Source organism: Sphaerodactylus townsendi, linkage group LG15, assembly GCF_021028975.2.
Source record: "Sphaerodactylus townsendi isolate TG3544 linkage group LG15, MPM_Stown_v2.3, whole genome shotgun sequence".
Taxonomy (NCBI): Eukaryota; Metazoa; Chordata; class Lepidosauria; order Squamata; family Sphaerodactylidae; genus Sphaerodactylus; species Sphaerodactylus townsendi.
This window is the reverse complement of record NC_059439.1, coordinates 1,223,153-1,236,490: the sequence shown is the minus strand read 5'-3', so window position 1 is coordinate 1,236,490 and position 13,338 is coordinate 1,223,153. Positions and strand designations below refer to the sequence as shown.

The following is a 13,338-nucleotide window of genomic DNA, read 5'->3' as shown; positions in this document are numbered from 1 at the left end:
TGCTGCCCCCATCCATCCAGGCCCACCTGAGGCTAGGGCGCGTCGGGCGCGCGCGTCCTGTTGCCAGGCGGAGATCGGCGGCGCGCAGCCTCGCCTCGCCTGGGCGCGCGGAGGTGCCGCCGGGAGCCTGCAGGTGGAGCCGCCGCCGCGTCTGCGGGGCCGCGCACCGGGCCGGCGGCGCTGCTGGCGAGCGGGCGGGCGGGCGGCTCCGTGGCCGGAGCGCTGGGGCGGATGGGCGGGCGCGCCATGGGCGGCTAGTGGCGGCGGCGGCGGCGGCGGCGGGAGGAAGAGGAGGAGGAGGAGGAGGAGGATGCCGCGGCGGCTGCTGGCGCTGGTGCTGCGGGGGGGGGCGCCGTCGGCGGCCCTGCGCCTGGCCCTGCTGCTGCCGCTGCTGCTGGGCCCGGGCTGGCAGGCGCACGGCAAGGCGCAGCCCGGGGAGCTCCGCAGCCCGCAGGGTGAGTGTGAGTGCGGGGGCCGGGGGGGGGGTCTTCCGTGATGACATCATCCCTCCCCCCTCCCGGAGTGCCCCCCGCCCCCCTCCACGGGGACAGGCTTCCCTCGGCCGCCCTCCCCCGACGGGGAGCCCCATTGTCTGCTTGGAGGGCGCGCCTTCTGGGCCCGGGCGGCTCCAGGAGTTGGGGGGGGGGGGCGCCCCGCGAGCCCCCTCCTCCTGCCTTGGCCCCCTGGCCTTGGGGCGAGCTGGGACCTCCCTCCGCCTTTCTCCCTTCCGCCCCCCTCCCCGCTCAGAGCCGAGCCGCCCCCTGGGCACGCCCGTCGGTTTTGCGCGCCGCCGGGGCCCGTTTCCCGGGCCAGGTTGCGCCCCCGACGGGGATGGAAGCTCAGATTCGGCCCCCCGTTCCCCCCCCCCCCACGCCAGCTTTGCAGATTTGCCCCCTCTCGCCTGCCTGGCTTGCCGCCGCCTGCCAGCCCCCCTGCTCACTCCCCCCCCCTTGCAGGGAGTTGCATTGGGGGTGGGGGTGGGGGTGGGGGTGGAGGCCCTGATCCATGACACCTCTGTTAGGAACTGTGCAGATGCGGTCCCTGCAGTGCCGGTCATAAGATCTCGCCAGTGGATCTCATGCTTTGAAAAAAAAAAGGTGATCAAAGAAGGCCCCTGAATCAGATCGGGAAATGATGCTGGGACTGACTCGGGTGGGTTGTTCAATCCGCCCACCCAGCAGTTTCCCCAGTCCAGATCTTTTTGACCCGAGGGGTGGGGGTGGGGAAGCACAGATCGGGGTCATTGTGCCCCCTCTTAGGGTGGGTGCGATTTAGTTCCGGAGGGAGGATGGAAACTCCTCTGGCTGGCCGGCCTGATCACTCCCTTCTCCTTTTGCTTTGGAAACAAAGGAAAGATGGCAGATCCCAGGGACGGATCTCCCAGGTCACCGGCAGCCTGACCCAAACTTCATCATCTGTCTCTTCCTGACGTTTCCCACCCATCCCTTACCCTGCTCCTTTTCCCTTACTGAGTGCCTTCCTCCCAAGACCGTTTCCACACTGACTTAATTCCCATCCTTGGCACCTTCTCGGCGCCACACACCTTCGTGGCACGGGCCCTGGAGGAGCATTGGCCCCCAACCTTCTTGGCGCAGGGACCCACAAGTCCCTGGTGACCCATTGATTTATTGACTGCCACGTTTGGACCTGAGGTTTTGGGCAACAATTGTTTTCACGTATTTGTCCCGCAACACATCTCAACGACTGGCTGCCGCTGCTGTTTTATGTTGGTCGCTTTCCGCTCGGGTTTTGCAACGGGTTTCTTTCTGCTTGACCAGTTGTGTGACGGTGGCTTCCCAGCCTTAGCTGGAGCCTCTGAACAAAGTGCGCCCTGTGGTTTGTTGTCCTGTTGCAGTACTAACAAAAGTTGACTTGGGATAAGATCCATCATATTTGTGGTTTGCACCCTTGAGGCAATGTAGACACCTTTTTTTGGCTAGTTTGGCACCCAAATCTTTGCCATCTTCAGAACCTGAACAAATGCTGACAGAAGCAGTTTCTTCCAGAGGAGTTTTGCATGTCAAATATATATCCGTTATCAGCTACCTGTTATACTGTGTTTTCCCAAAAATAAGACAGTGCCTTATATTAATTTTTGCTCCCAAAGATGCGCTATGTCTTATTTTCAGGGGATGTCTTATTTTTCTGTGTCTGTTCGTTGGGCATGCTTCCAAACAAAAACTTTGCTATGTCTTACTTTCAGGGGATGCCTTATATTGCGCACTTCAGCAAAACCTCGACTACGTCTTATTTTCCGGGGATGTCTTATTATTATTATTATTATTTATTATATTTATAAACCGCCCTCCCCCGAAGGGCTCGGGGAAACAGGATAGTACTAAAGATGTTACCCAAGCAGAGTTTGACACAGCAAAAGCAGTGTGTCGAACCTTGAGGGCTGTTTTTCTCTTTGGCTGTTAAAATTTTAATTTTAAACAGCACTAAGTATCAATTCATCTCTTACACACGCACGCACGCACGCACGCACGCACGCACGCACACACACAGCAGAATGCACAACCCTGTATATGTCCACTCAGAAGTAAGGCTCTGTCTTCAACAGGGCTTACTCTCAGGTAAGGGGCATAGGTCAGTAAATAGGATTGACTTCAGAGAAAACACACAGAAGTAGAGAGGGTGGAAGATTGGCCAATTCCTCACCTGGATATACAGTACCACAGGGCCTTCTTACTTCTGTAAAGTGGAGGCTGAAAAAGTAGTTGAGACTTACTGGGCTGCTGTGTGGTTTCCGGGCTGCATGGCCGTGTTCTAGGACAGTGGTGGCTAACCTATGGCATGGGTGCCAGAGGTGACACTCAGAGCCCTCTCTGTGGGCACATGCAAACAGAATCGTCCCCCGCCCCATACACATGTAGGCTGGCCTGGGTTGCTGGGCTCGATTATTAGCATTAAACCTAAGACCTAGTTTTGGAGAAGCAGTGTAGGTAACCCTGTTAAGCGCTGTTAAACCCCACTGATTTTCATGCGAAGAACTAAAGTGCGATCCTTTACCTGGGAGTAAGCTCAGTTGCTGGCAATGGGGCTTGCTTCTGAGTAAACCCTCCTAGGGCTGTGATTCACCCATTGGAAGAGTTGCACGGTTGCTTCAAAACAAAGCCACCAACTACCACCAAGCTTACTCCCAAGTAACGCATGCCTCTGAGCCACCCTTTTTTTCTAAACTAAAACCTCAGTCTTTGGGTTACATTGTAGTGTAGGCACTTTGCGATAAATAAGTTGGTTTTGGGTTGCAATTTGGGCACTCGGTCTCGAAAAGGTTCGCCATCACTATTCTAGGAGCATTCTCTCCTGACGTTTCGCCTGCATCTGTGGCTCGCAGCATCTTCAGAGGATCTGATGGTAGGATCTGATGCCAGCCACAGATGCAGGCGAAATGTCAGGAGAGAATGCTGCTAGAACACGGCCCTACAGCCCGGAAACCCCACAGCGCCCCAGTGATTCTGGCTGTGAAAGCCTTCAATAATAAGTTGAGATTTACTTGGCCTGCTTCCTATTTAACCGAATTTTCAGATTCCCAACTTGAAGCTCCTCTGTATTATTACGCTGTTTCAGAATTGAAGAGTCCCTCTCCCACCCCTGATATTCCACTGGACTTCCAGTGGCAGATTTCTCCTTTTGGGAAATGCATCTGTTCTGTTTTCTTCGGCTCATCACCATCTAGGATCCCTTTCAGACACATCCTGTCTCTTTCAGTGACTGCCGTAAGGAAAAGAATGAGGCAGGTGTGTTGCGCTGGTGAGATACAGGCGGGGGGTGGGGGTGGGGGTGGGCACATCAAGACGATCCTGATTGTATGAGAGGGAGGGGCAAGCAGCAGCATTCTGTCATCGTGTCACCAACCCCACCCAGTGAGATGGCAGCTGTCAGAAGCTAACAGTGCTAGTTGGTCGCTCATGAATCAACAGCGCAGACTTAGTTATCTTTTAAAATGAAATGGGGCATTAGTGTCACTCCTGACAACTGCTAAGTATGCGTCGCCTTCGTGGAGCAGCACCCAGCAGAACTCCAGAGTGCCCCCCCGCCCCGGGTCTGCATCGGCTATCCCTTTGCAGAAAACTGCAGGTGTAGATTTTGATAAACGGTGATCATCACGAGCCAAGGAGAGCTCCTCGGTCTTGATGTTTCTCTCCTGTAAACAAGCAAAGTATAATCACCTCCTTGCTGTTGGCGTGAGCCCCTCCCTACAGCAAGCGCACAAGTGCTCTCCTGTACACACACAGAGCCGCTCTGGGTTGCCAACCTCAAGTGGGGGCAGAATCAGTCTCCCGCTATTAGGATTGATTGATCTTCCGACAACAGAGATCAGAGTCCATTTGGAGAAGCTGACTGCTTTGGAGAGGGGGCCCGCCCCGATCGTGACATCATACCTGAGCCCTCCAGGGGAAGGCAGTATACAAGTATAATAAATAAATAAATAAATAAATACATACATACATACATACATACATACATACATACATACATACATACATACCCTGTTGAAGTCGCTTCCCACCCCAAACTGTGTCCCCTTTCCAGCCCCTACCCCACCCCCCCAGTCTCTGGCAGTTTCCCCACCCAGCTCTGGCAATTGCTGCAGTCCCAAAGTTTACCTTGTCTCTCCTCCAAGGAGGACCCCAGCAGAGTGGCTGTTCTGAGCTAGGCGAACCGGCATGGCTGCTCCAGTGGCGTAGTGGCGTAGGCGGTTAAGAGCTCGTGTATCTAATCTGGAGGAACCGGGTTTGATTCCCAGCTCTGCCGCCTGAGCTGTGGAGGCTTATCTGGGGAATTCAGATTAGCCTGTGCACTCCCACACACGCCAGCTGGGTGACCTTGGGCTAGTCACAGCTTCTTGGAGCTCTCTCAGCCCCGCCCACCTCACAGGGTGTTTGTTGTGAGGGGGGAAGGGCAAGGAGATTGTAAGCCCCTTTGAGTCTCCTGCAGGAGAGAAAGGGGGGATATAAATCCAAACTCTTCTTCTTCCTTCCCTGGCCTGCCAGCACAAGGGCCGCTTCAGCCTGGCTCGCGACAGACGGCTGGCTGACTGGTTTGCTAGGCCCTACCTCACCCACCCCGGAGATGAGGAGAGGCTGCAGCGTTTGGGACTCTTTAGTTTGGAGAGGAGACGTCTGAGGGGGGATATGATTGAAGTCTACAAAATTATGCATGGGGTAGAAAATGTTGACAGAGAGAAATTTTTCTCTCTTTCTCACAATACTAGAACCAGGGGGCATCCATTGAAAATGCTGGGGGGAAGAATTAGGACTAATAAAAGAAGGAAACACTTCTTCACGCAATGTGTGATCGGTGTTTGGAATATTCTGCCACAGGAGGTGGTGATGGCCTCTCACCTGGATAGTTTTAAAAGGGGCTTGGACAGATTGATGGAGAAGTCGATCTATGGCTACCCATCTTGATCCTCCTTGATCTGAGATTGCAAATGCCTTAGCAGACCAGGTGCTCGGGAGCAGCAGCAGCAGCAGAAGGCCATTGCTTTCACCTCCTGCCTGTGAGCTCCCAAAGGCACCTGGTGGGCCACTGCGAGTAGCAGAGAGCTGGACTAGATGGACTCTGGTCTGATCCAGCTGGCTCTTTCTGATGTATTATGTTCTTAGATTCAGCATGGGTTGGGCTGGGCATCCAGGCAAGGTGGGGGAGGGCGTGGCTGCCAAAGGCTTACTAGGACCTGCAAACCAATTTCACAGGCTTTGCTACCTGCTTGTGGGTTGCGACCCACAGGTTTGGTAACCTAACGTCTCCCTCCTGAGGTGGCCGATGGCAGCCAGGGTGGGGGTGTGTGGGTGTGCCAGCCAATCCCTGCGTGCTTCTGACAATAGATCTTCCTCCCGGTTGAATTTTTCACGGATCCTTGGTGTTTCTCTTCCGGGGTCTGTGTGGCAGAACACAGACCGTGAGCCTCTTTCTCCTGCGCAGCTGCCGAGTGACGGGTGGGAATTCTTGGGGCAGATTGTGGCAGGAGAGAGTTTGAAGCAGCAGCAGCAGCAGCCCTCCCTGCCTGTCACCCAAAGGATGTCACTTCCTTTTGCTTCCCTGAAGGCCTGGGCAGACTCTGATGCTTCTAGACACTTGTGTGCCTCCTCTGAAATGATCACTCTGGTGTCAGCCTTCCTCGCTCGGTTGTGCAGGGTGTGTGTGTGTGCGCGTTTTTGCCGCTCTTTGCTTCTGTGAACCTTTGCATCAGCAGGTAGAAAATGGGAATTGACTTGGCACAGAGAGCCAGAGGCTCTTTTGCACAACTACATTTTTGGAAAACCTGCCTGTCCGTTGTGCTTACGGCTCACAGTAGCCATTCTGACGAGAGACGCTGTATTAAAGACCTCTTTGGTGGGACCATCTGGTCCATAAGGTGGGTGTTGGATCGCAGCAGGCCTCTTTGCAAGGAAGGAGCCTTCCTGACCAAGCGTGGCACCAGCTGTGGATGGCGGTGTCTTCTGGATGTTTGGGAGGTCATTTTCCTGTTAATATTTTAATCCCTGGCCTGTTATATAATTGCTTCTTTGGCACTTACGACGTTTTACTTGCTGAGGGTTTGACTTGGAGGCTCCTTCCACCGAGATGCAGCACCCCGTGGCCAACTTCCATGATGGCCCAAATTTATTTGCTAAGGCAGTAACCCTAGCAATGCTGGTGTTGTGTTGTCCCTTCATCTTTTCGTTTTCTGCAGACTGTTACATAGCTCCTAGCTTCAGATGAAATGTCATTTCAAAGGGTTGTGTTTCTGTATCGCCCCCTGGGCCTCTGAGATTGTCCCTTCTGACCTCTGGTCTGGGACCTTTGCCACCCACCTTGAAGAAGAAGAAGAGGAGGAGGAGGAGGAGGAGGAGGAGGAGGAGGAGGAGGAGGAGGAGGAGTTTGGATTTATATCCCCCCTTTCTCTCCTGCAGGAGACTCAAAGGGGCTGACAATCTCCTTGCCCTTCCCCCCTCACAACAAACACCCTGTGAGGTAGGTGGGGCTGAGAGAGCTCCAAGAAGCTGTGACTAGCCCAAGGTCACCCAGCTGGCGTGTGTGGGAGTGCACAGGCTAATCTGAATCCCCCAGAGAAGCCTCCACAGCTCAGGCGGCAGAGCTGGGAATCAAACCCGGTTCCTCCAGATTAGATACACGAGCTCTTAACCTCCTACGCCACTGCTGTTCCTTGGAAGTCTTGGGCCCTACACGAGTGGACTTGGTGACGGTGGACTTGGTGTGTGTCCCTTTTCATCACTGTCCACCTGAGCGTCATTGCAGGAGCTCGGTTCTTCCCACAGGCTGAGATGCGCTTTGGAGAAACGGTGCGGGCCCAACTGCCGATTCTCTGCCTGGAAAACAAGGAGTCGTCGGGATCCGTCTCTGACCATTACTGGTGGGAACTGCAGAACTGGGAATTAGGAGTACTTGTAAATAGTCAGTTTGCAACAGTTTGAATTGGCTGCAGGATTTGGGCTTCCAAGATGAAGAACCACCTGAGAGCCACCCGGAGGGAGGTTCTTCCCAAGCTCATGGGGGTGGAAAAGGGGGTCTCAGGTCTCCTTCGTTCAGGCCGGAGCCGCTGCTTGGACCCCCAAGTGACAGATTCCACCTCAAGGAATGAGCCAAGTCAGGAGCAGAGGGATCGCCAATTCTGCTGGCCTCCCTTCTCTCTCCGTTTTTGTCCAGGTATTCCTTTGTGCTCCACACTTGAATCTGCTTTTTGTGCCAGGGCAGTGTTGGAATAATAATTGTGTGTGTGTGTGTGCGTGCGTGTGTTTGCATTCTGGAAAAATGTGCGTTTCCTCTCCCGGTGTGACTACAGCCTTTGTGACAAACTGGGGGAGGGCTGCTGCGTCAGCCTGTTCCTCACTGAACATGAGTCTGTTCTCCTTGGGTTTTCCTTTGAGTTGGCCACTTTCCAGGGAGGGGTCAGTTTGTGTGAGGTGCCCGGGCAGTGGTCCAGCCCAGGCCCGGGGGCTTGCTTAGCTACGTCCAGCGGTTTCAGACCATACTCTGACTTCTCCGTGGCGCTTTTTGAACAGCGTGATTCATGACGTGTCTTTTTCGCCTTTGCCTAGAGCTGGACCCCAGAGGGTGTCCAAATGTCCCCCTGATCTGTTTAGAGAGATCCTGTCTCTGGGATTTCTCACATTCCTCTGTGATTACAGGCAGGGGTGGAGATTTGGAGCTGGTTGATTCAGTACTGGTGTGGATGGTGGATCTCTTCTTCCCAACAAAGAGTTTTCTAGTGTTGGATTGGAGTGCCTTCTTTTAGGGTGCGGGTGTATATTGACGACACTGATCGTGTGTCTGTTAATCCAATCAGTTATGATGTGTTGAACTTCTACATCGCCAGTTTCGTTGCCCCTCCTTAAGTGTAGTTACTATTAGGTGTATAGGCTATTAGGAAATGTTAGTGAATTAGTTAGGCTATTTAGTTAGGGACTGTAGTTTTCCCTATGTTAGTTGGAGTAGTGTAGGTACTAAGTAATTCAATAAAGTTATTCTTGTAGCAGTTATAGGGCAGTTTAGTTTCTCAGGGTAGTTTTTAGTTATTGGAAATGTATGTCTTGTATTGTTATTGGTTGTCTTGTTAAAGTAGCTTATTGGTTATGTACAGTTACGAAGTTTTATATTGTGGTATGTTGATGCGTTGATAACATTGTTGAGACGTATCAATATACTTCTATTGGTTGTTGTGTATTACTGCTGTGATGTTAAATTATTGATCCATTGTATGTATTGATTTATTTTTAAGATACTAGGTGTTGTATGGATTTAGCTGCATCTTTGTTAATGCTGCTGTCTGATTTTTGAAGTTATATAGCCTGTATTATCAAGTCACCATCTGGAATTAGCTTATTTAGTCATATGTATTTATTATTGTTATTATGTATTTCGTTATATTGTTGGAATGTATTGTTTACTGTGTTGTTAGCTGCTCTGAGCCCCTCGGGGACAGGGCGGGGTACAAATACAATTGAATTGGGGGAAAAATGATGTCAGAGGAATTGAGCTGTGAGCAGACATACAGCTGCTGTTTTCTCTATTCTTATTGAAAATATTTGCAAGCCTGCCTTTCTTCTGAGCACCTCAGTTGATAAGGACCTGAAGGGCCAGACCAGATATGGGAGCCCAGTGGTTAGAGCCCCACCATATTCTTGAAAACTAAGCGTGCCCTGATTGTGGAGTTCCCAGAGCACATCTGGTCTGGCCCAGACTTAGCTTCGCACAATTGGCTGCTGTTGGCCGGCTAAGAGCAGAGCTGCATATGCAGCAAACCAACTGATGGAAATCTTTTGCGCCCACTGGGACGTGGGAGGGAATATGAAGAGGGTTCGAAGCAGAGAGCGAGCAAACATTGAGCATTGTGAGGAACCCAAAATTAATGCCATCAGCCTTCCACCGATCCAGCCTGAAAGCGGCACACGCACAAACATTTCCGCAAAGGCAGACAGCTGAGAAAGGGTCGTACAACCCCCACAAACCCCAGACCCCAGAATTGTAGCGACGGGCGCTGATTTTGTACTGATCACGGCAGCGTTATTCCTGCCTTGGCTGTTGGTTTCTGTGGGCTTAGACTGGAGCAGGGGTCTGCAACCTGTGGCTCTCCAGATGTTCATGGCCAATTGGACATTTCGAGAGGCATAAGAACAAACCAATTGCAGAGCATTGTCCTCCCTGATTGTAACCATTATTGTATTTTGAAAAACCCTGACCTGCCTTTAACAGCCGTGAAGTTTAACGAGGCCAGTTGGTTAATTATCTAGAATCTGGCTAGCTGTTCTATTTACATTGAGATTACATTGATGTGACGTTCTAACTTATGTTTATATATATATTACTCCAATGGGAGAATGAAAACAATTTTTCCAAAACTTTTGGTTACTGTTTGTAAAATTGTAAATTTATTTTGGTTACTTAAAAGTAAATTGCTACTCCAGTGGGAGAACTAATTTTTTGAAGTCTTCATTGTAGCCTGTTGGTACAAGTTTTCTTCATTTTCACAATTGGCCATGCTGGCAGGGACTGATGGGATTTGCAGTCCATGAATATCTGGAGAGCCGCAGGTTGCAGACCCCTGGACTGGAGTAACTCCGCCCACCCTGAGCTCAATGGCCTTGGTGGGCCACCCCAGTCTTTTCACATCTTGGGGCGAAGTAGCGTTGGCCCAGGTGAGCCCTTGGACGGGAGACCACCCGTGATGTTCAGGGTTGCTGTGCAGAGGCAGGGAATGGCAAACCACCTCTGTTTATCTTCTGACTGGGAAACCAGAAATTGGTTGTGACTTGACGGCACTTCCCACCACTAACTCTGCACGGAATCGCACTGCTGGACTCCTCCACGATTTTTCACAGCTATGCTCAGAACGTTTACGAGCCTGCAAACATTATTGCCAGGCTGCGTAGCCTTTGTTTTACGTCATCAGTGAAATGAAAGGGAAAGCAGATCCTTTTGTAAAGGTTCCCAATCTAGTAATCTTTGGTTGTGTCTTGCTGCGTGGCAGCGGGTTGGACTGGACGGCCCTTGTGGTCTCTTCAAACTCTATGATTCTATGATTCTAGTCCAGGGGTCTGCAACCTGCGGCTCTCCAGATGTTCATGGACTACAAATCCCATCAGCCATGCTGGCAGGGGCTGATGGGATTTGTAGTCCATGATCATCTGGAGAGCCACAAGTTGCAAACCCCTGTTCTAGTCCCTTGGCTGAGGATACATATGTTCCATCCTTGTTTGTGCTGCTTGACCCTGTCTAAATTCTGCACCAAGGAAGCTACGTTTTTACAGCACGGTCAGATTAATCCATCTGGGATATCTTTGCTTGTTTTCTATAATTTTTTTGTACTTCTGCCAATTATGGGAAAGGACAAAGAGATCTGCAGGGCCCCGACTCCCCTGAATGCCGGCTTCCACGATTTCACAAATGATTGCACCTTTGTGTTCAAACCTCTTTTACGGACTGAAGACTTCAGAGAATGAAAGCTGAGATCCTCACAGTCAAATTCATATATTTGCCTGGTCGTTTGCAAAATAGATAGACCTCTGCTCGCGAGGGGTTCTGGAAAGTCGGCTGGAGGAAGTACTTGTTTGGTTTGTTTTCATACCAAGCGGATTGAAGTCCGCTTTGCTCTTTCCTCTCTTGTAATATCACAGATGATGTCATGGATTTCTTGTTCCACACCTCTCAAATTGCCGAGGAGTCGAGGACCTCTGCCTTGTTTTAATAACTCGGGTTTTGCAGCTTTGCTGAACTTCTGGTAACCCTTGGAAAGGAGACCTTGGGGAACGCATCAGCGTTCAGTAGCTCCTCAGATGGAATTGAGAAGAACGAGAAGAAAGTGCGATTCAGACAAAGAGAAGAAAGTGCGATTCAGACAAAGCCGTGGGGCTCAGGGTAGTGGTTTCTTACAGGGTGTTTGTTGTGAGGGGGGAAGGGCAAGGAGATTGTCAGCCCCTTTGAGTCTCCTGCAGGAGAGAAAGGGGGATATAAATCCAAACTCCTCCTCCTCCTCCTCCTCCTCCTCTTCTTCTTCTTCTTCTTCTTCTTCTTCGTTGTCGTCGTCGTCTTCGTCGTCTTCGTCTTCTTCTTCTTCTTAAACATTCTATCAGTTATAGCTATCGTTTCAGGAGGCAACTTTGCTCCCATCTGTCTCCGGAGTGTTAGGTTGCGAGCAAGTTTTGATGAGATCTCACTTGGCAGACAAGGAGGGTTGAACAGAAGGGTGGGGCTGTTGCAGTCTTTCTGTGTATACAATTATGATCACTTTACCATCATGTGTCTGAGATCCACTACCTCTTATCTAGCAAAGGAGGAGGTAGCTGGACCTTCTTGTAAGAAGACACACTGAGATCTGATTTTGCCTTGTCTGAGGGCTGGTTTGAGAAGGGGACATATATGGCCATACCTGCCGGGCTTGTTTAAGCAAAATATCATTCCTCCTCAAGGTCACTCAGGGTCAGACTCCCAGAGTCTATCTGGCCTGTGTCCTGAAGCTTTCCAGATGTTCATGAACTACAATTGGCCATGCTAGCAGGGGCTGATGGGAATTGTAGTTCATGAACATCTGGAGAGCCGCAGGTTGCAGACCCCTGTGTGGAATGTATCCAACCAGCAGTGCATTGTTGGTGATTTTCTGGTTGTTTGATTTTCAGCCCAATTTTTTGTAGCTGGTAGCAAATTGAAAAGATGTGCAGGGAGTCTATTGGTTCTGTGAATTCAGTTGTGTGAGGCAAAAGTTCTACTGGTCAGCTATACAGCCTGCCTTCATTCCTGGGCAAATGGGGAGAGACAGAGGGCAGAAAAGGCTTTTCCTAAAAGTTCTGTGTAGTCCACCAACCTCTGACTATTCCTCATTTCCCCTCCAGCCTGTGGATGTGTGTGTGTGTGTGTGTGTGTGATCAGAACATGTGTGTGGGGGGTGGGGTGGGGGGGTGAGTATCCTCCTGCCCACCCACAGGGGGGCTTCTGGCTCAGGGAGTGGGCTTTACGCCCGTTTTGCTCACTCCCAGTATTCCTCATGTCTAGGGAGTGGATGAACATCTGGCCAGCATCTGGATCCAACAACATTCCTTAGCTGCCTGCAAGAATCCTTGCGCTGAGTAGTTTGTAAGTGTGCCTGCTGGGAGGGACTCTTGAGTTTGCTCCTGTTCTTTCAGCCACATGGTCCGTGGTGCGTGACATCTTCCTTGGCTGTCTAGGAGTAGTAGATAGTAGGTTGTCTAGTAGTAGTATAAAAATTCACGACACTTTTCTTGGCTGTCTAGAAACAGTGGTAGCGTTGCAGGACCTCCAACAGCCGCTGTTCCCTCCCAAGGACCTGTCTGTGGGGGTGCAGAGGCCCCCGCTGTTGTTCAGTGTCGAATTTTGCACAGTTGCTTGGCATGTTCTGATCACACACTCACACACACACCCCACACACTCCTCTCTGAGGCAGCTGTGGGCCAAACTGTGCTCTACTGGAGGGTTTTATGACCTGAGCTCCCAAAATGTGTGTATGTGGCGTTTAGCTTTTAGAGGCAGCTGCTGGGGCCTGGTTTGGATCAGGGTCAGTCCTCCAGCTAAGCAACCCAAGTGGCTGCTCGAGGAGGCAGCACAGCAAGCAGGCCGCCAGCACTCCCCAGGGGCTCAGCTCGCTTTCAGCCCCCCCCCCCCCCAGTGGCTTTCCCCCTCAAAACTTCCTCTGCTCCCAACTCCTGAGAAAAGGTGGGCACTTTTCCAAGACCTTTTCCTTTGGAGTTCTTGGTGGGAAAATCACACCCGAAGCAGGGGGACGAGAGCGTAGGAGTGTGACCGTGGTAAGAGTTTGTAGGTGCTGAGATAGCCCAGCTCACCACTTTTTTGTTCCTGTTCCAACTGGAGAGAGTC

At 51.4% G+C, this 13,338-nt stretch overlaps 1 protein-coding gene across 1 annotated transcript in view; it reads left to right on the top strand.

The window, feature by feature from the left end:
- Window positions 1-265: 265 nt before the first annotated feature.
- FAM171A2 (family with sequence similarity 171 member A2) overlaps window positions 266-13,338 on the top strand; it is a 32,510-nt gene continuing 19,437 nt past the window's right edge. The window contains exon 1 of the mRNA XM_048517572.1: window positions 266-455. Coding sequence (XP_048373529.1) covers window positions 311-455 — 145 coding nt within the window. The 5' untranslated portion in view covers window positions 266-310. The remainder of the gene's footprint in view (window positions 456-13,338) is intronic.